Source organism: Miniopterus natalensis, chromosome 9 (assembly GCF_054644295.1).
Source record: "Miniopterus natalensis isolate mMinNat1 chromosome 9, mMinNat1.hap1, whole genome shotgun sequence".
In the NCBI taxonomy this organism is placed as follows: Eukaryota; Metazoa; Chordata; class Mammalia; order Chiroptera; family Miniopteridae; genus Miniopterus; species Miniopterus natalensis.
The window spans coordinates 54,390,899-54,418,222 of NC_142089.1; the positions used below are offsets into that span (position 1 = coordinate 54,390,899).

At 36.6% G+C, this 27,324-nt stretch overlaps 1 protein-coding gene across 1 annotated transcript in view; it reads right to left on the reverse strand.

The window, feature by feature from the left end:
- Positions 1-11,479: 11,479 nt before the first annotated feature.
- The window catches only part of SELENOF (selenoprotein F), a 28,679-nt gene continuing 12,834 nt past the window's right edge, over positions 11,480-27,324 (reverse strand). The window contains exons 3-5 of the mRNA XM_016220642.2: positions 19,049-19,112; positions 12,847-12,896; positions 11,480-12,359 (exon numbers count right to left, since the gene is read on the reverse strand). Of these exons, the coding sequence (XP_016076128.2) occupies positions 12,228-12,359; positions 12,847-12,896; positions 19,049-19,112 (246 nt within the window). The 3' untranslated portion in view covers positions 11,480-12,227. The remainder of the gene's footprint in view (positions 12,360-12,846; positions 12,897-19,048; positions 19,113-27,324) is intronic.

Genomic DNA, 27,324 nt, shown 5'->3' on the forward strand with positions numbered 1-27,324 from the left:
AGAATTATTGGAACAAAGATGGGGCACTGTGCAGGAACACTCCATTTATTTTTAACAAGTTTATAAGCACCTTCTTTGTGCCAGATACTGGACTCTGCCCCATGAATACAATGGTAATAAGAGGAACAGGGTCTCTGCCCTTGTGGCACTTACATTACAGTGAGGGATACAGGGAACACTAGTATAAGGAGACAGAATTTATTCGGATCAATTGTTAGAGGCAACGTTGGAGAGAAAGGGCAGGCCAGATGAGCCGGAGGTGGATGGAAATGAAGTCGCAGCTTGATGAAAACGCGGGGCATTTTAATCTATGTTTAGCAGAGGGGATGAAGGTAGAGGGAAGTGGGGCTGGATGCCAAGTGAGTGTGGGAGGGTGGTGGGAAGCCTGAACTTCAGCCTTGAGCTCCTTCCTGTGTCTTTTTTTGTCTGATACCCAGATAATCGGGCTCCTTTTTTATTTTTGTACTAAGGGCAGGGACTGTTTCACTTGTTCAGAACCTTGCAAAATGAGGACCAGTGGTTCTTGGGCCAAACTGAATTTGCCCTGCTGAGTTGGTGGTGGCACACCACGGAGAAGCAGTGGCATCTTCTTAGTCTCTGCCCCCAGGAGCAATTCCTCTGGTGTCTTTGTGGCAGCTTCAGCAGCAGCTGAAAACTGTGTGAAAACTGTGTGAGATGGTGCATCATTTCAAGAACCTTCTCAAGAAAATAGTCTCCTATAGTTTTTAAAAATGTCTACTCTGAGTGTGCAGGGAAAGGCATCTTCAGATTTTCATTCAGATTCTTCTTTGAAACAAATTTTCTCATAGAAAATTGAACTTCAGTGTGAAAGGATGTTAAATAAATACATATTTTGGAGAACAGACCATACTGCACTGGCAGAGTATAAAAAACTAAGATATTGGGATGAAGAAGGTGAGGTCTTCTTCCCTTCTTATAAACTACGACGTTCCCTCATGAGTTCTGCTCAAGGGTCAGACGTAACCGTGTAAGTAAACGCTGGGTGGGTGACACGGAAGGAAGAGACCCTCAGGATGCACGGAGGTGACACTTCTAAGTTAGAGAAATAGAAAAGGGCCTCAGGAAATGTTAAAGATATAAATGATGTACCTTCCACTTAGTAAAATGCTGTTTGCCTCATGTTAAAAAATAAATAAATTTAAGTGAGCCTCTAGGGAAGCCAGTTTTATAGATTAAAAATAAACCAGGTTGGGTGACTTACCCAGGGCCCCTGAACTCAAAGTCAGAAATGCTTGTTGTTTATGATGCAGGGCTTAAGTGGTACATAAACAGCTGATAAATGTGTCCTGTCCTCAGAGTCTTGGCCAGGAAGACCCGGATTCTGAGAACAGCCTGTCACTTAACAGGTCATTGGGAGGGTTTTTGGTCAAGGTGGTGTTTAAAAATGTTCAGTTGTAGTGCCTTTATGTGGAGTATGTATGTGACAGGGTTCTTATCACTCCTTATTAATTTATGTCTGACCTTCAGGTTACCTGCCTGGCCTGGCCCATGATGCTATTCGAATTTCTGACACTTGACAGAGAGAGGAGGGGCAATGAGGGACAACTTGCAATGGCTGTGGGGTAGGCAGAGGAAGAGTAACCAGTGAAGGATAGAAGAGAGCTAGGAAAAAGTGGTGGGTTGGAAGCAAAAAATGTTCCAAGACAGAAGCGAAATTGATACAGAAAGTTCAAATACAATGAGAATGAGGGATTAGCAATTAGAAGATCACTATTCCGAGGTGGGACTGAAACCAGGTTATAATTGGGTTAGGCTAGGCAAGAAATTGAACTAGGACTAATAGCTAGTGTAGCTTTGACTAAAAATAAATAAATAAATAAAAGTCATGATTCAGGCTTGAAATTCAGCCTTCTCACCGATATGTAGCAATCATCACCAGGCTTACATGTTTCTAGAAAAAATAAACTTTGATTGATGAATCTTAGCTACCTTGTCATACTGATTCTGAGACTGATGGAAGGACATTAAATAAGATCATTGGGGACCTGATGGCTTGGTTGGTTGGAGTGTCATCCCAAATGCCAAAAGAGGTTGTGGGTTCGATCCCAGGTCAGGGAACATACAGGAGGCAACCAATCAATGTTTCTCTCTCACATCAATGTTCCTCTCTCTCTCTCTCCTCCTGCGTCTCTCTCTCGAATCAATAAAGGAACATATCCTTAGATGAAGATTTAAAAAAAAAAAGAGATCATTGGGGAATATAAAAGAGATGCCAAATAGAAAACAGGTCAATTTCTTGGCACAAGGTCTTCTAGAAGCCACTAATGCATTTTACATAATTGTTTAATTTCAGGAAATCCTGACTCACTGCCCCTATTGAGTATAAAGCAAAGGCTGGTCTCAATTTACAATCCTGAAAACCAACTTTGAGTAGAGCAGAGATTATTCTTGGCAGAAATATGTCTGCTCAGGGCCTATTTTAATTTGAAATGTTTTGGTATGCATATGTTTTATTTTCTTTGAGAGAAAACAGGCTTTATTTAGGATGTTCTGGAAAGAGTTAACACTAAATGGGCAAAGTAACACCGCTGGGCTTAAGTTTTGAATGGGAAAATGGGAGTACCATTATAAATCTATATAATCAGAAAAACAGCCCTTGATAAATGGCCCAGGTGAAGCTTGAATAAAGAAAAATGAGAAGTTAAAAAAGAGTAAGTTAGAGCTAGTTTCCTAAACAGGGTACTAGTGTTGGGTAATGTAAGGACCAGAATGCTACTAATAATGTCACTGAAAATGACATTTAGAATTTTTTTTTATTGATTGATTTTAAAGAGATAGAGGAAGAGAGAGAGAGAGAGAGAGAGAGAGAGGATTGATTCATTGTCTCACTTATTTATGCATTCATTGCTTGACCAGGGATTGAACCCACAACACTGGCGTGTTGGGACCACACTCTACCCAACTGACCTACCCGGCCGGGGCCTAACCAATTTCCTATTTAACCTTCACAATAATGTGGAGTGTTCATAGTAGCTATTTTTAACCCTATTTAACCAATGAGAATAACATGAAAAACAATAATTAGATAATTTAGCCAAAGTCACATAGTAGGTTATTGAAGATCTAGGGTGAGACTCCAGCTAGAAAGACAGTGGCACTCTAGATCAGCCCTCCACCTACCTCTCTTCTCTTTCCTCAGCAACTATTCCATCCCTTTACAAATTCACTCCTCAGTCTTTTGCTTTCTCAAAATACTGATGAATGACCTTGTCTCCTAGGTCCCTGAGGAAGCTGAGGCATCTAAACTTTCCATATTATTCCTATCATGTTGTCTGTGCTCCGGCCCATCATCACTTGTCTCCTAGGATCCCCCTTCTGGGTGAAGCCACGTCTCTCCACATGTGTGTTTGACCCATGCCTCTCTCCCTTATTTCACTCCTTGTTCACTGGTGTCTTCTCTTTTGTTTATATAAACACTCTCAAGTTTCTCTCAGGCTGAAATAAAAACTCCTCCTTTAACTCTCAAATTCAATCTAGCTCTTTCCTGTCTTACTCAAGTTTCTCCAAACAGTCGTCTCTACTTTCCACCTCCCAATTTCTCTTCAACTCACTCCTCTCCTCACATCCCTGAAATCAGATTTCTGGCAGTATTATGAGCTGAACTGTGTCTCCCAAATTTGTATGTTGAAGACCTAACCCTCAGTGCCTCAAGCTGTGATGAGAACACAGAGGAGACAATGCTCCAATGCACCCAATGTGAGGAAAATCAATGTGGTGCCAAATATGAAAAGAGAGGGCAGAGGGACCACCTTCCTAGGTGACTGGCACCTGGGAGTGTGAGACGGAAGCAAATGTGTAGTCTGGTCCAAGAGAAGTCACAGAGAGGGGAAAGAGTAAAAGTCAAATGCCAAGTGACAGGGAATAAGAGAATCCGCTACTGGCAGCCACCCCTCCGCTGGGCTACTCACTGCTGAGTCCCATAATTCTACCAAGTCACATCAAAACGGAGACTTGAAGATACCACTTGCTTTGTTCCATGCTGACACTGAGCTGTTGAAAATAACTGAGAACAAATACTTCAGTATTCTCAAATGCACCCACTTAAAAACTGAGGTGTTAGATCATGTATATATATATATTTTTATTTTACGAATAACTATGTAATGTCAGACAGGATAAAATATCTGGCTACACTGAGTACAGATTACATCCATCATTTCTCTCTGTTCCAACAGGCCAATAACTCTGCCAAAAAAGATTATATTAATTTGACAAGAGGTATTTCTTCCAGAGCTATGCTAGTAACTTTTCCACTTCCGTTTGCAAATCAATCACAAAACATATTTTTCCTACTCTTGTTTTGCCTTTCAGAAACTTCTGAACCAATTGACATCATTGTTTACACTCAAAAGATGATCTTTTTCTTTTTTTTACATCTGTTAAGTCTTTTCTTGTAAACAATGTTAAACAACTCATTTAATCAGCTTTGGTGGTATACACTATACACAGTCAAACATAAACACAACCCCATATGTTACTGCTAATGGAGAAAACACCACCACTTGACAAAGACACTTTGCCTAAGTAGCTATGAGGAGGAGCCAGTCAGAATTCTGTGAAAACGGAAATTCTATCAGTCTGATCATCTCTGAACATAGGTTGTATAAAGAGCCTGGAATAGTCTAGACTCATGTTGGTCCTTTTCTTGCAAATCTTTATAAGTGAAAGCTAATCATTAATGCACAGACTGTTGCAAGTGGTATATTAGTCAGCTTCTCTAGAGAAACAGAAGCAGCAGAATCTCTATTTTCACTGTATAGAGATATATAAATATTTAGAAAACACATCTATCATTTATCTGTCATCAATGTATTTTATTTTATTTTTATTTATTTTTTAAATCCTCACCTGAGGATACATTTTCCATTGCTTTTCAGAGAGAGTGAAAGGGAGAGAGAGAGAGAGAGAGAGAGAGAGAAACATCGATGTGAGAGAGACACGTCCATTGGTTGCCTCCCACACGTGCCCCTACGGGGGGGGGGGGGGGAAGGGGACGGAGTCTGCAACTGAGGTATGTGCGCTTGGCCACAATCGAACCCAGGACCCTTCAATCTGTAGTCCGATGCTCTAACCACTGAGCCAAACTGGCTAGGGCTGTCATCAATGTATTTTAAAGAATTGGATCATGAGATTTTGCAGTCTGGGAAATCTGACATCTGTAGGGCAGCAAACAGGTTGGAAATACAGGTAAAAGTTGCTGCTGCTGCATTGACTCTAAAATCTATAGGGAAGGCCAGCAGGCTGGAAACTCAGGCAAGGTTTCTGTGTTGCACTCTCAAGGCGTAATTCCTCTGACTTCAGAAAACCTCCGTCTTTGTCCTTAAGGCTATCAACTGATAGGATGAGGCCCACCAACATTATGGAGATAACCTGCTTTACTTAAATTCTACTTATTATAACTGCTAATTACATTTAAAAAGTACCTTTACCTCAATATCTAGACTGGTGTTTGACTAAACAACTGGGTACCATAGCCTAGCTAACTTGACATATCACAAGGGAATATTAACTATTTAAAACAGATCACTGTATTCATGAATATATTTATACCAATTACAAATAAGGAGACCAGATATACAGAATTATTGACTAGTGCTAGGAGAGTGGGCAGATATCCTACATCAGCTCTGCTCTAAAGTTAGGAGGGTCTATGCAGAGCTAACTTAGACATGTTCCTGTTGCTTTGAAAACTAACAGTACAAAACTGACAAAGTTTCTTTGCTCTAAAAAATCTGATAGGCAGGTTTTTGTTTCTAATTAAATTGCTGGGAATGTCTGGTCAATGGATAGACCTAGAGCCACATGTGCAACTGAGAATTTCTCAAACAGCACTACAAGCAAATCTGAAGAAAGAAAAACATCCAGTAAGGCAAAAGGACAACACACTTAAAAAAAAAAAAAAAAAGAAAATGAATATCACCCAAATGCATTGGGCTGCAGATGATGGGTGAGAGGTTTTAAAACATGGCTCTATAATTCTTTTGACACATTTGTTGAGTTTACGTGTTCTTCCTTGGACCTGGACTCTGTGACTGCTTGACCAGTCGAATAGAGTGGAAGTGATGTTGTGTCATTTCCAGGCCTTAAGAAAGGGGCAGTTTCTACTTCCTGCACGTTAGGATGCTTGCTTTTGGAACCTTGTCACCACACTGTAAGGAAGCTTAAGCTGCCTAACAGGAATTGACAGCCAGTGCCAGTTTGCCAGCTGTGTAAATGACCCACCTTGGATCTTCTTGCTCTTGTTGAGCTGGTCCAGTTGACACCTGCGGAGCAGAGATGAGCTCTCCTCACTAAGCCCGGTCCAAAGTACACATCTGTGAGCAAAATAAATAATCATTGTTTTGAACATTTAAACCATTAAGTTTGGGGGTAGTTTGTTATGCAGTGATAAAAACTAGAAGATGCCTGGCTGGGATCTGGGCTGGGCCTGCAGGGTAAGTGAGATCTAGCAGATACTGATGGATAGGCCAGGGGCAGAGGCAGACAAGATTTCATTCCATATGGGGAAGAGCTGAAGAGTCCTGCATTGTTGGGCTAAGATGAAGAGATAAGATAATGTGTATTTAAAGGAGATGAGTTAGTCATTCATTGTTTGTTGGATCAGGTTAGGTAGGAAAACACAGAAATCAGATTAGAGAGTTTGGGCTATAGGTCAGTATCCAGGTGTTCAAGTTAAGAAAGAAGAAATGGAAACACAGTTCAGGCCAAGGGAGTAAATTTCGAAATCTGGAACGGCAAATAGGGTGTTCTAGCTGGGTCATGTGCTCACTCATGATGCGCGAAATAGAGCAACAGGGACCAGGGACCTAGCTCCAAAGTCTGAGTGGGGGAGGAGGTAAAACCAGCAAGAAAGCTGGTGCTGGTTACAGTGGTGGGGCAAAGAGAAGAGTTTTGTAGAGATGGAGTCAGACAGCTCCAAGTCTGGAGCTCCACGGTCATTCGTTGGAGCTGGAATTGAGATTAGTGCTGAACTGGGGCGAGGAGGAATGCCGGAGTGCGGCGTGAATAGGCTCTTCCACCAGTTCACATAACTAGTGCATATTCTAAGAATCCTTTGAGTATATATACAAATGAACATTGGAATCTCATAAAATTTAACATTTATATTTAGTCTTGTCTTTTTTTCTCCTCAAATCAAGTTGACGAATACCTTTAAAAAGAAAATTGTATACTAGAGGCTTCTAAAGACATTATTAATCATTAACAAAAGCGCTAGACAAAGCATGCAATGAAGGCTTGAATGACTGGATATTTGCTGACTCCTCATGACATTTAGAGTTGATCTTATTAGATTTTGTCATTCCCGTTTTTTCCTTCTCTGGTTTTATTCTAAAAGCAATTTTGCCTGGCCGGCGTGGCTCAGCAGTTGAGCATTGACCTATGACCCGGAGACAGCGATTTGATTCCCGGTCAGGGCTCATGCTCGGGTTGCGGGCTTGATCCCCAGTGGGGGCCTGCAGGAGGCAGCCGATCAATGACTCTCTCGTCATTGATGTTTCTATCTCTCCTCCTCTCCCTTCCTCTCTCTGAAATCAATAAAGACGTATTAAAAAAAAAAAAAAGCAATTTAGAATATTGCTAAATTCTTAAGATGGCATGAACAGGATCCTCCTTGACTATTTCCCCGACCCCCTTTCCTGCCATTCTTCCCTCTGGCTCACTAGTTTCCAGGCACATTGGCCTTCTTTCAGGGATGTGAAGGCTCCAGACTTTCTACCAAGTTGGGCTCTTGGCACATGTTCTCCCCTCCGACTAGAAAGCATTTCAATTCACTCCCTCAGTAGCTTTTTTCATATTTTAGGCCACCGTTAAAACGTCACATCCTTCAGAGATCCTTAAACTCATTAGCCTCCTTTGTAATTCTCTTCTAGTAACTTTTTATCATTGCATTTACCATAATTGCAATGATATATTTGTACTTTTATGTAACGGTTGCCTGTCCCACTAGCATGTGATCACTCTCAGATGTGGGGACATTACAGGTATGGTTTTTATTTGTGACTGAAGGTGGGGAAGAGAAAAGCAAGTTAAAATCCAGTGATGTGATGGAAGGCGGAAGAGGCAGGTAAAATTGAGGATAAAACATGCCGTCCAAAGAGTAAAAGGAATTGCAGTCTGAACACCACTTAATGGAGGGCAAAGCGCTTAACACATCTCAATGGGCCCTGGTGATAAGTCTGTAAAATGAGTACTTGTAATGAGAGATCAAGAAATTTAGGATGTGCAGAAATTAGAACCCATGTACATTGCTGGTGGGAATGTAAAATGGTATCTTTGGAAAAGTTTGGCAGTTCCTTAAAAAGTTAAACATAGACAGTATATGACTCAGCAATTCCATTTCTTGATATGTATCTAAGAGAAAACATCTCCACACAAAAGCTTGTACATGAATGTGCATTATTCATAAAAGTGGAAGCAACCCAAATGTCTTCCAAGTAATGAATAAAATGTGCTATATTCATTAAAAAGGAATATTACTCAGCCACGAAAAGGAATAAAGTACTGATATATGCTGTAATACAGATGAATCTTGAAGACATGCAAAGTAAAAGAAGCCAGACACAAAAGGCCACATATTGTATGATTCCATTTAGGTGAAATCTATACAGAAAGTATATTAATGGTTGTCTAGGGCTGGGCGTGTGAGGTATGGAGTGACTGCAAGTGGGTACAGGATTTTTTTGGGGGGTGATTAAAATGTTCTAAATTTAGACTGGTTTTGGTGGCACAGCTCTGAATTTACTAAAAAAAACATTGAGTGGCATACTCTAAGTGGGTGAATTTTAAATTTTAAATTCTTATAGTTCCACAAGAATTGTTTTAAAAAGTTATAGTTAATTCTCAGTACTCATGGTAGTTAATTATGTTCTATAAGGTTGCTGCAAACACTGAATTAGCAAATACTGAGCCCTTGCTCTTAGGGGAAATAGGTTAGGTTACTGGAAGTCTCTGGTCACAACAGTATTGTCAACCTATCCATACATGCCCGTGTTTTATGAGTTTCTATTTAGAGAGACATTAAATTGCTGATTTATTAACACTGAACTCAGGGCCCATAGCACTGTAACTCATGCCTGAACAAAACTTATTTAAAACATCCATAAAGCACATCACAGCCTTCTTGCACTTAAAGAACAAGAAATAGCATTTCAGCACTATGCTTGGGGCCTTGTAAACAGCTAAATAACCAACAAAAAGCACAAAAATACGGCACTAAATAGACTGTGAAAAGGATACTTAAAGCATGAGAGCTGAAAGAAGGCAGTGCCACCTTGTTTGGACTTGGCCTCAGGTATTGTAACTGTGGGGTTACAATGTCATTTCAGTGGTTCAGTAGGTGAATATATGAATATGGAATTCACCAGTAAGGATTAGTTGTAGTTTAGCTTTTCTACCAAAAGGGTTTTCTAAAACGTTTTGAATTTCAAGGTCAACTTCAATGTTGTCATAATGCTGAATAGGTAAAATGCTGAAATTTGTTAAGTTTCAAGAGTGGTTAAAGAGTAGTTAACAGAGTTTTAGAGGCTTCATACAATTATGCTTAGTTGAATTCTCTCAGTATTTCTAAATAACCATATTTCATGCTACTGATTCTTGGGCTAAGGGCCACTTCGAAGGTGAATTGTTTATATTTAGTCACCAAAAGTTGGAATTTTTGAGCACAAATGCAGGCTCTCTCCACCCAGAAAAAGTCCTCTGTCACCACAGAATTTAATTAAAAGTACTTTAATTCTCAGGTAAAAGAAATACTTACCTAATTGTGCTCATATTTGGAATCTGTACTCCTACTTCCCACATATTTGTAGATGTGCTTTCACATACTAGCTACTGCCAATTTTAATTTCCAAAGTTTTGCAGTATTTACTTTCAAAAGTATTTTCTGCACTTTATTAGTTTTAGATGAGCTTTCAAGCCTAAAATCCTCTTAAGACAGGAAATGTCAGTTGTTGCTCATAGTTTCTTTTAAGCAGCTCTTGCCAAATTCTGAAATTTGGAGGTAAATGAACTGTTGTAGGTTTAAGTAACAATGTTGGCTGGGGGTGCATGTTTTAAGTACGGAATGACTATTACGTATCCACATGTGTGAACTTGAATGTGTCATCAAACATCAGAACCTGGCTACAAAATGGTACTTTTTGGATCAGTACTTATAGCCCCCCTTTGGTAATCAAGATTTCTTTGTTTCTTTAAAAAGCTTTTAGCTGTTCTTTGATTCAAGTTGGTGAGAGTTGGAATTGGCTGATTCACTCAAACCTCCCAATTAAAACAGTGCAGCTTGGTAGTCACACATTTATTCATCAAGAATTTCAAGCTCTGATACTGTGGGGTTCTTCAGCCTCTTTTGATCTTTCATAATAAACTGAATATAATAGCCATTTTAGGCTTCTCTTCACTTTTTAAAAAATCCCAGTGCCGGATACTCATTTAACAAGCTCTTCCTGCCTGCAGACCAGCCCAATTAGTTTTCTATGCCAACCCCATAAATTTTGCAGGTTTAGTCCTTCTGTCCCACTATTCTTGTGTGTGTGGCGGCAACTCCTCTCAGTATTTTTCCACTGTCCACGACTGACTTCACTTCCCTCTTGTTCTGAATAACCACCATTAGGGATTAGTGCCAATTCATCCAGGGCCTTGTGCTCTGCAGGTGATGGCCCTCTCCATCACTCTAGAAGGATGATAAAAAGTAGACTATAATCTGTTTGCCAGGACTTCCCATAGTATTTTATTTTGACTAATCAAATTGCCCAGGGCTTAATCATTCTCTTGCTGGCTTAAAAAATATACTTCTTAATTTTATATATAACATGACACAAAATGCTGATCTCTATTAAAAATAAACATTTTAAAAACATTTCCTAGTAGAGCTGTCTTTGAAGACTTCCAAATATCCTTCAATAAGATGTTTTAATTTAAAACAAAAAATTAAGAAACTTTCCAGATTATAAGAATTTATCCTGACATTAAGCTACATAACAGGATTTTTTATCAATTTTTAGTTAGCAGTTGAAATGACCTAAGTCATTTGGATGAATGTTGTTTTTAGTGAACAACCTTTTATGAAGCGAAAAGTCACTTTCACCAGAAAGAAGGTTAAGCAAAGAAAAATCATTGTTTAAAATTTTTTATAAAAGAGTTTGAATCAAATTGATGACACATGCCAGGGAGCAAGATCTCAAATGCTCCTGAAAAATTATCATTTTTAATAGCTCAGAAAATTTCTATATTTTAAGAGATACTCTTTATGTAAGATAAAAATGTGTTCATAAATTAAAGCACTTTGAAAAGTAAAAAAGTTGCTAGACAAATATGAAGCACTATTACCCACAATATGAAGTTATAAGTTTTAAACAGTGCAGCCATTTAACATTTTGGCTAAAGAAAATAAAGGCTTATATGAAAAGAAAAGTGTACTGAGAAAGGTGTCATTTTTAAAACATGAAAAGACAAATCAGAAGAATTTCAAATTCAGATTTTTGAAACTTTTTATTTATATTTTGGTCTTACAAATAAGCATTTTTAAATGACTTTCTGTAAGAATGTAAAACACAAGAATTTGCCAACTATTAGAGCCACACAAATCCTCAAAAAGGTTTCTTGTGCAGTCTTCATTAACGCAAATCTGTGAATATTTCACTCTTACAGATCATGAATCTGTTTCACAATAAAAAGCCATAAAGTTTTTATGCAGTTCATTCATTATATGCTACAGCGTTTCTATTAAAAGGAAAGCTGAGTAATAAAAATATATGAGAAAGTCTGAGGCTCGAGCAACCTGTTGAGGCTCTGTCTACCTTATTTGCTTTGTAGTTTACTGTCATCACTTTCAAAGAGCACAGAGCACATGAGGCACAGTCGTAATCATCTCCCTTATTAATCTCCCTAATTTAATAACCTGTTGTTCATAAAACTGGACCAGTGATCTCAAGCTATCATTTACATAATTCATCACAAGTCTATTACAAAGCATATGTTAGTGGTATCAAAAAATGTAGGAGGATGGAAATTTATAGAACAGGAATTTTGTTAAACTTGCCATGTCCTTAGATGTCACAGGCTGTGCTGCCACTTCAACTTTTAATTAGATGTTTAATGCCTCACAGTAAAAGATTGATTGAAGAATGGAAGCAAAACTAAATTATTTTCTAGGTGTTGTAATATTTCATTTGATAAGGTAACAAATGGATAGGACACAATTTAATCAAGATTTATATACGTTCCAACTTTTCACTCAGAAATTCTTCGACACTGTCTGTGTTCCATTTGAGGATGCTTAGTTCTTCAGCAATGTTCCCATTGTCATCCAAAAGCTTTAGTACAGGGTCTGAACCACGAACATACTACAAAATAAGAGGGACAGCATTATAACCCGCTTAGAAGAGCCTTTTCAACCTCCACCAAAATCCAAACCAATGCAATCCAGGTTAACTAAATTTAATGGGAATACAAAAAAGCTTTATGGATATAACATCACAACAGGTCTTAAAGGAAGTCTTTTGGGAAAGAATTGCATAGAATTTCATAAAAAACGACCATTTACAAAAGAAATCCTAACTCTGGGTAAATGTAACAACAAACATGACTTCATTCCTTAAGACATCAATCTTAAAAAAAAATTAATTCTGGAAAAAAGGGATTCCATTAAAATCACCTTACCTTGGGGGGGGGGCGGGCAGGGATCAACAAAGAACTTATGTGCATATGTGCATAGCTTAGGGCCACAGACAACAGTGTGGGGGAGGCCTGAGGGGCTGGGTGGGGGGCTACAAAGAGGGGAAATGGGGACATCTGCAATACTGTCAACAACAAAAATAATAACCACCTTACCTTGATTTGTAGTCCTCTGAATAGTTTGGGTTTATCACTTCTGACAAAAGCTTGAAAGAAAAGAAAAAGGTTTGAATCGTTCATTTCCAAATCCAAGTTAGTTACAAAGGTCAAAACACAAAGCAGAAACTAACTCAGCAAGTGAAACTTTAGGTCCCATATGGGAAAATGAAGGAGGCAAACAGAGATACACATATGGAAAGACACATAATACACTTCAATAGGAAAACAAAATATTTTAAGGTGTTGTTTTAAATTAATCAAAATCCCAAATTCCAATGGGATTCTGAGGCCTTGACAAAATGATAGTAAAGTTCAGCTAGAAGATAAGTATGTGTGAGGAGAGTCACAATTTAGAAAAAGTAAAATATGGAAGGAAAATTTGTTCAATTGCTTTTTAATGTATGATACTGATACCTGAATAGGTAAATCTAGAGAGATACAAATATCTGTAGGAATTTTCCAATACAGTTAAGCTATCAAATCAGAGGGAGGGAGACACTGATTATCAGTGTGTGAGTCTGGGGTATGTGTGTCTGTGAATTAGTAATTCATACTTCTAAGAAAACTGCCAAACAATCTGAGGAAAAAAACATGGAAAAATAGTGAGGTGCCTACATAATATCTTATATCTAAATAAATTACAGATGGAGTAATGTTTTAAGTTTATTCAACAAATATTTACTGAATACCTACCGTATGTTGCACAACAGAGATAAAGCTATATAAAACACATAATTTCTGGTCTTAAGGAGTTTACATTCTGGAGGGGAAGATGCTAAACAAGTAATCACACAATTAATACTTTCAGTGAAAAAGTTTAAAAAAAAAAAAAAGAGAGGTTCAGAATACTACCCAGAATTTAATACAGACAACGTCTCTGGGGAAAAGGACTATTCTAATATCTGCTGTATGCATCCATAACAGAGCCTAGCACATTTAATAACTTTGATTCATTTAACAGATTTTTAACAGGCTGGCATGTGTCAACAAATTTAAAAGAAATATTAAGATGAGTCACTAATGACTATTTTCATAGTTCTCTGCCCTCTGCTAAGCATAGATTCATAAGCCTCCTAATTCTGAATGAGGAGAATATCTGTTAAATGCCCTATAGCAGCAAATCATATATTACAGGCAGTAAATTAATCATTTAACAGATATTTGAATACTTATTATATACACACGCCACTAGCATAGGCTATATGAGACTATAAGGACATGCAAAAAGACCTCAAGTAATTTATTTTTTAGTTTACTTTCTGCTATATAAAAATAGAACAATGATATCAGTTTGGAGATTCCTAATCTAATTTCTAGAAAATGTTCTTATGCCAATTCCATTATTTGTCAGTTAGATAGGCAGTTTTGTTAATAACATTTCAAAGTAATGAAAAAATACAGAAGCAATTAGAAAACATTAAATATTTCAGAGTTTCCCTTGGGATTCTTATCAGCATCAGCACGTCATTTGTGCTAAACCCTAGAAGAAGTTTTGCTAGTCACGCTGCCTGGGAAGTCATGGGACTCTTCTTGTAATTCAGAGACTCTTTAGAGTTAACTATAAGGAGTTGTAAAAAAAGCCCCATCCTTTTCTTTGTTCAAGAAAGAAGATAAAAGTGGGTATAAAGGGGTAATAGAAATGATATGTCTTGAGGTTAAAGTTAATGATATTTTCAAAGTCATAAACAAGTGAAAATAGAAATAAAAAAGAGACAAAATATACTCAGTTAGATCTAATAATACACCTCTGATCACACTGTAAGTAGCCCTAAAGTGTTCTCTATTGGTTTTAAGATTTAGTTTGATTATAAGGGCTTATGGCAGATATGATTAAGACTTGTGAACTGTCACATAAAATTACATGGAGTGAAAATTAGATGTCTTCCTGTTGATTAAAAGTAAATATACTTGAATCAGAAGATATTCTAAATAAAAATGTCATATCATACCCAGAAACAACAATAAAAAGAGAAGAACAACAAACAACAGTGGAACTGAATTCTCAACGGTGTTCAATGAAAGCTACTGGGTACCTAAAAGAGTATTTCTAAAATAGGAAAATTTACTATTGTATACAAACCATCTGGAGCGCAAAATTACATAAGTCATTTGGGTCCTACCAACAAGACAATTTAAAAACACTTAAAAACATTCAGAGAAGGGCAATTTAAATAATTAAGAGAATTTGGGGAGACTGGAGGTACAATAATGAAAACAAGACAGACTAAAAGGATTATGACTTCTCGGTCAGAATAATAAATCCAGAAAAGGAATGTTTGAAGACTATAAAATTCATCAAGGGCATATCACCAATGTAAACAAAGGCTTTTCACCAGATTCATGTCTGTCAAAAGTGGGGGCACCCTTTGATAAAATAAATTTAGTAAATCCATTCATTCATTTAATATTTGAATTCTGATTAGTAAGACATACATTGTTAGGTAGAGTCAAGGTATATTAATAATAATAAAAAATTAAATTCTGGGCTGTAAGGTGTTCTTAGCTTGGTAGAGGCAAAAGGACAGTAAGCCAAAAAACAAAAACAAAAACAAAAAAAATCATATTATGTGAGGAATTGCTATGGAACATAAAGAGGAAAGTGAAAAATTCTGTTCAAAGGTCACCGAAAATTAATGCTTGAACTAAACTTTGAATGAATAGGAGTTTGCCACAAGAAATAGGAAGAAGCGTAAGTCAGGAGGTACACGTAGTTTGTGCAAAGACTTAGAGTTCAGAGAACTACAAATAGTTCTGCACAAGGTCTAGAAACATGAACCTAAAAAAAAGTAACCATGCTGACCAGCCAGGTGTGGCTCAGTGGTTGAGTACCGACCTAGGACCAGGAGATCACGGTTTGAGTCCTGGGCAGGGCACATGCCCAGGTTGTGGGCTTTATCCCCAGTCAGGGGCGTGCAGGAGGCAGATCAATGACGACTTTCTCATCATTGATGTTTCTCTGTCTCTCCCTCTCCCTTCCTCTCTCTGAAATCAATAAGATGTGTGTGTGTGTGTGTGTGTGTATGTATATATAAAATTAGAAAGGAAGAAGAAGTAACCATGCTGTGATGGGTCTCATATATGATGTTACTGAGTTCGGTATTTACTCTGTATGTGAGAGGAAACTATAAAGATTTTAAGCAAGAAGCCACAGAATCAAATCTGTCTTATGGAAAATGTCTTTTTGTATAAAGAGAAAACAGAAGTGAGAAAAGGAAACAGGTAGATCAGATAATAAGTAACTAATCCTAGTTGCTTATAGAGCTGAAAATTTTTACCATCTAGCCCCCTACAGAAAAAGTTTGCCATGACCTAAAAAATTAGAGAAAATGCACATTTCTTTGGAGAGACAGACCTATCCTTAACATGGTAAAACTCCTGCTGCTTGAGAAGGAAAACATACTTATTTACATTATTACTTTTGATGTCACTACAAGTGATGGAATAGTAGGTCAAGTCTATTGAGAGAAATTATTATACATACTGCTTTAGGAGGCATACCTGGAATTGGCTAAGAATATGAGAATATGACCTGGGACCCCCACCCCCACCCCAATAGTTGTTTAATGTGGATAAAACATTTCAAAATTTAAATCCCCCTCTCTTCTGGAAAAATTTAACATTAATTTACTCTTCTGTTTTATGACATGGATAACTTAAGTAAATTAAAAAAATTACAATGTATTGTAAGTTAAAGTATAATGAAAGTTATCATGCTAATCCCAGAAGCTACCTGATGTTGAAAACAAAGAATATGAAAAATGATGATATGAAAATTAGTTCAGTATTTGTAATTATTGTAAAAACTGGCAATTCTGCTTCATTCCGTATTCCAGAATATGTTTAAGACAATGAGTATGAAAAGTGGGAATGGTTACCAGCTTCTCATGGGCTCAGAAAATATTGGTGTTATATATAATTATATTAAATATGGTTATGCACTATGTAATTAAACAATCATTTTCATTTTAAGTAAGCTTGTAATAATTAAAATATTTATACACAGAATTAAAATTCAACTGTTTTGAAAGGAAAAGACAGTATGACTATATGTACCCAAAGGAATGATAATTTAATTGTACATAAGAAATAAATATAATTAAGTTCAACCTCAAAGATTGAGAAACTATACTCAAGCTTTTAAAGACAACTACAAACTGTACAAATTATTATCATGGACATAATAAAATATGATATCACAAATAGAAGGGATAATTGTAGTATCAAAGCTACTCTTGACTTCATGAAAAGCTGAGTAACAGAAGATTATTAATAAAACAGGTCAGTAAATATTAATGATCAATACAATTAAAAAGCAACCTCCAAACTTCTAGGAATAAGAGAGATCAGATTTTCATTCAGAGAACTGATATAAGAACAACTATGGTACAATTCTGAATTTAAGTGTTTGAGGACAAAAATACAGAGTAATGATTTGTTTTCCCTAAGCAGATGTAGATATTATATATTCTCTGCTATGTCGGAATTTGTGATTATTCTAACAAAGAATGTATTTAATTAGATGTGTATCTGCTTTGGGCCTCATACACAATGTCCCGAGTCAAATTATTCTGTTTCATTTTTGTGCCAAAATGAGCAATATTTTAATATAAACAATTCTAGGTCAGCAATAAAGGGCATATGCTAATACAGGTAATTCTATAAAAAACTAAATCCAAATGATTCTCTTGCCACAAGGTAAACAAGACAAGAAATCATGGGAAAGCCAGCAGAAATAAAACTAGAATGAGGCATGTAAGTACAGACCTTATATATTTCAGTTAAAAAATAAATAAAAAGAAGTCCACTACCTTTGTTGACCTTGAGAATACTTACCATAAAGGGATCCTGGTGGCTAACAGGGCTCAAATTTAAAAACAGAACCTAGCAGCCATTTCTAAATGAGCCTTTCATGCAAACCACGCTGAAGGGAGAAGCCTGCACTAAAGCTGCCTGCCTTCTGCACTGAACTGCCCGCCTGCAGTTTCCTGTCAACTGAGTAAGCCCTTATAAAGGAGTTCCTAGAATCCTATTTTAACCCATAGGACTGAGACTTTCCCTGTCCAAATGGAGCTGTACAACTATATCACTGTCAGCATCTTTACAGACCATTCCAAGTGGCTCCATTCTGCCCAATCAGGACAGTGACTTTCGGACCAAACTGTGAGGATTTGGAGTCCTCCTTTGCCCAAGGATGGACCAATCAGGTACCAGGGGCAGGCACTTCTCTCTAAGTCAGCCCCCCTTTGGTGCAGTGAAGACTTTCCCTGGCTGGAGCTGAAACACTGAAGACATTTTGCTGGACCAGAGCAGAGCAGATAAGAGTGGATCGGACCAGAGAAGGGCAGAGTGGAGCAGAGCTGTCTAGCCTGAGAGGGCCTCCTCCCAGCTGTGCAGTTCCACAGCTGTGTTATATAACAATGGAGTTGTTTGCACTGAACAGTTTCCTGCTTCACCACACCCCAAATTGGGATTCCTGTTGGCACTGTACTGGTACCAACCATATTGACTGACACCTTTAGACGAGTTCAAAGTTCAGTTTCATAAAACTGATTTTCAAGTGACATACAAGGACAGAATAGACAAAAGCTTTAGCCCAAGTATTTCTGGAGCTGCAAAGCTCCATTACTGTTTGATTATTCAACCGAAAGAATAAATACACTTTTACAATTATCCTTTCACATACTTCTCCTAAAAATTTCCTGCGGAGATATACAACATGCATGACTTCCTCTCTTCTGCACCTCAGGTTTTATGGTAATTAATTCTATTCTTGGCGATTTGTCATTTAGGACAGGTCTAGCCTCACTAATGCAATTGTTCCTTAGGAGTTTTATATAAATCAATTTACATTTAGAATATATTCCAATGAAATGCTATTTAAAGGGATGACATTTACATCTGGTAAAAAGAAATGTTCTTGTAAAAAAGGAAAGACTCTCCTTTCAAAAAAATAACCACCTCATCATGTGTAGTATTTAAATCTAAATTTCATATATTATGCTTGCTTAAAGTAACCTATTATTCAACAATTACTATAAAACTCCACCTCCATGAAAAAAGATGTGGAAAAAATTCATATGCTGTTGAGAAAGTATAATCCTAAAATTCTAATTCATGGGAATAGCTAATAAAGTTATTCTTGCAAAATGTTGATTTTAAACTCTAAAACTGAGAATTTACTAGAGTTAATTTTACATACCTTGGACTTGTGGGAACCTCCCCAATTTTCATCCACAGACTTCAAGAATAGCTCCTGCATATAGCTGCCAAAGAAAAAACCAGAAATTAAAAAAACTAGTATAAATGTAATTTGAATTTGAATAGGTAAGATGCTCTAGAGAGTTCTTCACATAATCTTAAATATTTCCTACAGTATTTTTAGGATACTAAACTGAACACAGGTATGTATCCATGTAGCCAACATAGATACTTAATGAGAATTCATTACAATTGCTTTAAAAATTAAATGATCATTGTTTTAAATTTAAACAAAACAAAAACACAATACCTTTAAAAAGTAAATATAGTGTGTACTATGTAAAGATATTATAGGAAAGCCAATAAAATCTTATTATAAAAAAACTTAAATGCAAATATTTTCTCTTAAGGAATTTAAGGTGAAATGAATTCAGTGGTAAATATTGCTTTTCTAGCTATAGACCTGCGTTCTGTTTACAGTAAAAGCTCATTATAAAAAACTCAAACACAAATTTTTATTGCAATTAATTTAGCTGAAATGGATTCAATGGTAAACATCTTTTTTTTTGGTAGCTATAGAGCCTGCCCATTCTTTTTGTAGTGACTTGGGAATGCTGTGACTCTATGAGAAGGCAGACAATGAATAATAGGAACACATTATATCCGTTTAATTTTTAATTGGCGTTTAAACTTGTTTTTTTAATTGTACATCCATGAGCTAAAGAAGGATTTTACCTTTAAAATTCTAAAACAGCATAAAAATCACATGCACTATGGTTACTTTAGGTACTTTGGAAAATAAAGAAAAGCACAGAGCAGAAATTTAAAAATCACCTTAATTATATCTTCCCAAAAGGTATTGACTTTTTCACATTTTGGTGATTCTGGGATATATCAATTATTCTTAAGATTTTTAAGTATCAAAATACTTTTGAGAATCTGATGGAAGTCTGCTTTTTTTTTTTTTATATCTTTATTGATTTCAGAGAGAAGGAGGGAGAGGGGGAGAGAAAACCAATAATGAGAGAGTCGCCACTGATAGGCTGCCTCCTGCACACACCCGAATGGGGATGGAACCTGCAACCTGGGCATGTGCCCTGACTGGGAATTGGACCTCGATCTCCTGGATCCTAGGTCAATGTTGAGCCATGCCTGGCCGGGTGGAATTCTGCTTTAATTCAGGCTATTCATGGACTCTCCTGAACCACTGATGGATTTCAGATGAAAAACTCTGAAGATCTCTAAGATTCTTTGTAGCAATAAAAACTTAAGATCAGGCTAACTTAATTCTATAAAATAAGTTGCTTTTGAATAAGATTTGGTTAATCTTAGTTAGACAAGTCTCCCCACCCACAAATATCTTTAAAAATATCAGGCAATATTACCAAAAATATCATAAAGATGTTCAACATCACTAATTATTAGGGAAATGCAGTTCAAAATCACAGTGAGACAGCACTTCACTGGCTATTATAAAAAACAACCAAAAAACAAGTGGTGGTGAGGATGTCAAGAATTTCATCAGAATTAAGAAAATTTAAAAAGGCCACTTTAAAATTTGGTTATTAGATTTATCTTTCATTTGCAAGTCTGTGACCCCTTAGGTCTCTAGTGGAGATTCCATTACCTTATATAATAGCATTTCTCTACCCCACTATTTCCAGTGCTCTTCATATCATCACACGTGGGAAATGGTAACAACCGTGGAGCACTGGGCTAAAAGGAGGCTGCTTATAACTGGCCCCTGCTCACTTAGTCCCCATTTGGTTGTCCTAAGCACTGAAGGACTCAGTATCCTAGCACATTTATAAGTCATTCATGGAAAGCACTTCTCTGCACCACAAAACACCAACTAATTAATTAAATTACAATCTCTAATGAACAGGCAGCAGCTCAGATGTGACCATCTCCAGGAAAACTTTCTTCGGTCTCCTACTCTCAGTTGGGGACTTTCACAGAATTCTGTTCTCATCATAATGTACTATAAATAGTCTGTAACTTCACTGTGGACAGGAAATGTCTTATTTATCATAATTCCCTCAGAACAAGACACAAAGCTGCTCAATGTATGTGTGCTGAATGGAGAGAATTATTCACTTAACAGAATTAAACATTTCTTTTTTCATCATGTAACTTCCAAAATACTTCAAGTTCCTTTAACATACTTTGTAAAGTAGATTGTGCTTAGTTCCAGTCTTCAGTAAACAAAAAGAAAATGTAACTCAAAGCTGCGTAACATTATTAAAGTAAAATTCTAAAAGATTTAATATGTGATGCTAAGTTGGCATTTTACTTATGAATCTGTAGTGTTTATAGGAAAATGTTTGTTTTTCATGGTGAATAAATGAATTAACTACAAATTGTGGTAAATTTTCAATGCCTTTAAAGTAATCATAGGAATCTTGGGCATCACACAAATTCACACCCAAGGAAATACATGCTATGTAAAACAGGAATTCTCAAAGGCATAAACTATGAAAGGAGCAGGAAAGGTAAAAACAACTTTCAATTCCTTGACTTTCACCCTTATCATTTTTACCCTTTAAAAAAAAAATGACTTCAGAGAGAGAGGGGAAGGAGGGGAGGAGGGAGGGGAGAGAGAGAGAAACAGCAACGAGAGAGGGGTACATCGATCGGCTGCCTCCCATATGTGCCCCAAGTGGGAAGCAAGCCAGCAACCTAGGAAGGTGCCCTGAGGGAAACTGAACCTGTGGCCCTCTGGTGGAAGGGGGGACACTCCAGCCAACTGAGCCACACCCCCAGTGCTCATTTTTACCTTTCTTTTTGTTAATCCTCACCCAAGGATTTTTTTTCATTGATTTTTCAGAGTACGGAAGGGGGGGAGGAAAGAGAGAAACATTGATGTGAGAGAGACACACTGATTGGTTGCTTCCCACACGCGCCCCAGCCGGGGCTGGGGATTGAGCCTGCAACCGAGGTACATGCCCTTGACCGGGAGCTGAAGCAGGGACCCTCAGTCGTGGGCAATGCTCTAACCACTAAGCAACCTGGCTAGGGCTAATTTTTACCTTTTAAAGTAACATCACTGGCTTACAAAAATGCTGACCTTCAAACATTTATGCAAAAATACCAATAGAAGAGAAATCAAAGAAGCAAGTTATATAAATTTTATATAGCAAATTTGTATTTTTTTATAGCAAGTTGGTGGGCCTCTTTTCTATATGCATTAGAGAAGCCTTATTTGTATAGAAACTCTAACTCTAGGCACTATAGGTCATTATTCCATTGGGCTTCTATAGTACTAGCCAAATAATTTAAATGGAAATACACAGATACCTTTAGAAAAATACAAAAATGATACTCCAAATTGCATTTTCCCCCTTTGGAGTTCATAACTATTTCCATATTACTTACAATTTCCAAGTTTTCCTAAACTTCTGATAGAATCCTCTAGGTGGGAAGAAGACATATCTAACTCTTTCAGCTCTATAACTAATTTACCTTATTTGTAACAAGATTTTTGTATATACTAATTTTCCTCTCATTTAAAAATAAGTGACTTTTATTTATTATTCTTAAAATAACTTCAGCTTTGCAGTTAGCTAATTTTCCCCTGGTTTAAATAAATATACCTTCAGTATAATAAAGATTTATTTGTATGCATATCAGTTTTAGCTTCTGTACATTTCATATATTTTCACTGTAGAAAGGTTTCCCTCATGAATTACTGTTGGAATATATGATCACCAACCCCCCCATACCCACCTGAAAAACCTCTTGTTTATAAAATTTTAGTGAGGGCTTACAATGAGGTTTTTTATTTTGTGGTGATAACTTTGTTGTAAGTAAAGCCTAACTGTGTTGCTACCAAATAGTTCAGATTAACAGCAAGACAAAAAAATGGACTATGCTATTTCTCATATAGCTAGATTCCAAAATAAATTAATTCATAACACTGAGCAAAGGGAACACTTGTGAGTTATGTACATTTCCTGAATTTTTAAAAAAGTGCTGCATTTGTTAACTTTTACTGACACTATCACACCACCAACACAAATCTATAAACCTGGTCCAAGTCAGAAATATTCTACTACTTTCCAACACTAAGCACTTAATATATTTTTGTTGGTGACGATATCTATGGCTCTAAAGAAACATGACAGTAAGGAAATCTTGAAATAAACTAAGTCGAACTAAATATCAAAATTTTAATACAGTACGGTACTGTTAAATTAAACAAGGAGGCCGTTAGACTGGGTTGGCTCTAAGGCATTAGCAGCCTATGTAAGCAAACCACACCCTAAGTGTGTAAATCAAGGGTGGGGGAGCCCATGGCCTGCCAGTGAATTGATTTCTGCTCAAACTATTAAAAATTTTAATATGCTTGTTTATCTTTTAACAGTATAGTGAAAAGAACTCAAATTATAAAATCAAATGTGTATGTAATTCAATTTTGGCTCCACTATTTACAAGCATGTCCCCTTGGATGAGTCACTCTCTCTGAGCTTCAGTTTATTGTTTGAACAAAATATATTCCCTACCTCCCAGAGCTGGTGTAAGGAGTCAACAAAAAGCAAAAGGCCTGGAATGTTTAGATGCTCAGTAAGTAACAATAGCTATTATGATAATACTTTCATACTATTGGCTAAGTTTAAGATGTGTATTCGAAATCTGTTTTCATAGTTGATAGTTTTCTGTTCTGGGACTATTCAGGGCTATCATTTGTTGTTCTGTAATTAGAATGGCCATTCCAAAAACTTCTCAAGCTTTCAAATTCAAAAATATGTTAGAGCAGTGTTTTCAACGTTGACTGTACACTTGAATTAGCTGGAAAGATTCTGAAAATTGCTGATCCCTGGAACCTACCCCTAGTCCCACTACATTTGAGGGTGCGATCCAGTCATCAGCATTTTAATTATTGTTATTACTTTAAAAGCTACCCAAATGATTGTAATGGGTAATCAGGGATGAAAATAGAATCATTGCCTTGGACTATAGCCAACTATTAATGAGGCAAAAATCACAAAACAATCAAACAGTAGGCTTTTGCTCAACAGACTAAAGAAATTAATTCTAAAATTTAAATCAGGTAAGGACTGACTAAAGCAAGACAGCTGCTGCATGATCTTGTCTCCCTTTATAAAGTACCGCTTATGGTCATTCTTATTTTCAAAGTCCTCTTTCATTTAAAGGCAAAACTTCAGTATTACTGAAATTCAATGGTATGATTAGAGAAAACTGGAAACAAGTTGCAATATGAAGAAAATGCTCTAATATTAGGTGAAACAAAAGGAAAATTTAAACTGCTGAACAGAATTCAGATCTGAGGAGTATCTATTTTATAGGTCTACTGAAGGCTTGCCCTTGCATGAAACGCAGGAATTTAAAAATGAGGAAATATGACTATCGCACGATGAAATCTGAGTATTAAGTTACTTAGAGATCCTAAATGAAAAACAATTATGATATACTCAAATATAAAAGTGAGCCACTCCTCCAAACATTAATCGCATCCAGTGTAATTTGTCAAAATCAACTTTACTCCTTTCAAACACGCAGAAGCTATTCTTAGCAAAATCTGGCCAGTTAATTCTCAGGGCAACAAAATAAATGCTGATATTTTAAGTTTTAATTCATTATTTATTATCAAATCATTTCATATTTTCTGATATTTTAAAAAATGCCTTGCATGCTAGAAACAATATGCTACAATTACACATGGACAAATAATTAGGGTAATATATTTTTTGTGATCCAATAGCAAGCTTCTGTCAAGACTTCACTTTAAGTCACTGAAGAAGCTATATAAGGCGAATGGTGGATCTGTTGACACTGCCATACGCACCCTGACTGATGGTATTCTTGCACAGGAACAATAAGTGAATATGGAGGATTAGGGAAATAAATTTAAGTTTTACAATTTTAGCAAACCAAGCTGGAAAATAGAATTCTATAATATTATACCCCTGAGATTACACTTTTCAATTTTAGGTGCTTTCTACTGAACTCTGAAAAAATATAAAGCAATGAATCACTATGCCTAAGGAAGCTCCTTAAATTTAAAACTTATTCTTCTACACTATTAAAATGCTATTCCTTTTTGTATCTTAGGTTTCTACCTTAAGATTGAGAAAGCTGCGAAACAAGCAAGGTAACATTTACTTAACTCAGATTAGGCTCTAAAGAAGGCATGAATACACTGGGAGAATTGTTCCATAAACGTACAATCACTGTTCCACTAAGAAAGCTCAATAAAAATGTACCAAAAAAAAAAAAAAAGTTCTTTGACATTACCCCACTCTAAATTAGAACATCAAAACTCTAAAATCTGAGGGAAAAAAAGAACAAGGTTTCTTTCAGTATTGTGAAGCGGAATAGAATTTACTATATGCACCTAAAACAATTTCATCAGCAAAAGGTGAGAATGTTTGATTTAGTCTTTCAGCCAGAAACAAAAACAACCCATAGATAAGGACATCCATTCATCCATACTTCAGCTGCAAGTTTGAATAATCCAGGCCATCACTCAGGAACAACGCGTTCAATTCTACAGATACTTAGGAAATATACAATGAAAGGAAAGAACTAGACACATCACCACCAGGTCAAATTATCCAAAGATTTGGTCAAAATGAGTCTAAGCTTAAATATCATAGTAAGTCGTTTTTAATAAAAACCACTGAGCCCTTTCGTAATAAGTAAAAATATTTTAGAAAATGGCAAACTATTTAGTATAGAGTACTCAATAATAGAAATTCAATGTCTTTTTGCTCCTAAATGTTAAAAAATACAACCTATCTCCTCTTAATTTGAAAAACTAAGATCTAGATAAAATACGGTTCAACACCCAAACTTTCAACAGCCTCAACAATGGAACACGAAGGTCCTACATATGGCAGCAAAAGCTGCTTTTCAAAAGAGAACATATTTCTTTGTGTTGGTGCTGCTATTACCACTCCATTACTGAAAAAACTGTCATAAAAAAGAGGCAATTATGATCATCTTAAAGAAAGTTTACAAATATCTGAAATAACAAAAAACGAGCTGGCACAAATTATGGTTTCTCTCAATCTACAGAAAATAATCACCTAAGATATTCCAAGTGGAACAGACACAGCCTGGCGGCGGGCCCAGCGGGTCCCACAGGGTCGTCCTCTACAAGGATTCCCTGTGAGGCGCGTGCCTAGGTTGCGGGTTAGATCCTCGGGGATCGTGGGGGAGGCAACCGACTCATATTTCTCTCTCACATCCATGTTTCTCTCCTTCCCTTCCCCTTTCTCTAAAAATCAATGAACATGTCCTCAGGTGAGGAGAAAAAAAATTATTAAAAAAAGATACAAAAATAAGCCTATAATAATAACAACCCAAAAGCTTAAATAGTATTATTCAAAATTTAAGAGCAACGATAACGATATAAAATTTGAAAAGACTAGACCACTACACATTTTACTTTTGCCCACTGGTTGACAAGTATACCATCAATTTTAGAATTCCTAAATTAAAACTTTTAACATATTTCTTCAAAAAGTAAACTGAAAAGACAGTCTGTTGCTATGGAGTATGCTTTATTAAAAGTTACCCTCTGTGGCTGCCGTTTCTCCCACCCTCCATTGCTTTACGGGGCTGCCTTGTAACTAGCTGAAGTCTATCACAGCTTTCTTGTGTTGGGGTGGCCAGTTTCTAAAGTAAGAACACTGGGAAGCATCCTCACTCATCCCTTCCCCCTCCAATCCAGGTAGGTCAATAAATCCTTTAAGTTTTATTGCCTAAATCTTTTCCAGAACTGTCTCTTCTCCATTTTTACTATCAATGTGTTGGCTTAAGCCCCTATATAATGCTATATAAGTTATTTTTCTAGCAACAGTATTCCCCTCTGCCCTATCAACTATAGTTTACACCAACAAATAAAGTTATTAAATTACAAATCTGATGCCAGTCTATTGTTTAAAATTCTCCCCTGCCTATAGGATAGAGTTCAAACTTCTTATTGAGCAAGAAGGCACACAGGTCCTACTTAAGAGTCACCATCTTTTATCATAACCAAGCTATCTGATTTATCTTAGATGACTATCTTTCCCATGTCTCTGCCTTTTCATTTATTTTTTCTTCTGCCAGAAATGACTGTTCCCAGTTATTTTCCAACTAATCATAGGCATCAAGTTCTATATAAGCAGGTGGTAATATTTACCTGACCAGTAAAATGGTTATACCCTTCCTTCTGTGTTTTCTTTTTTTTTTAAATATATCTTTATTGATTTCAGAGAGAGGAAAGGAGAGGGAGAGAGAGAGAGAGACAGAAACATCAATGATGAGAGA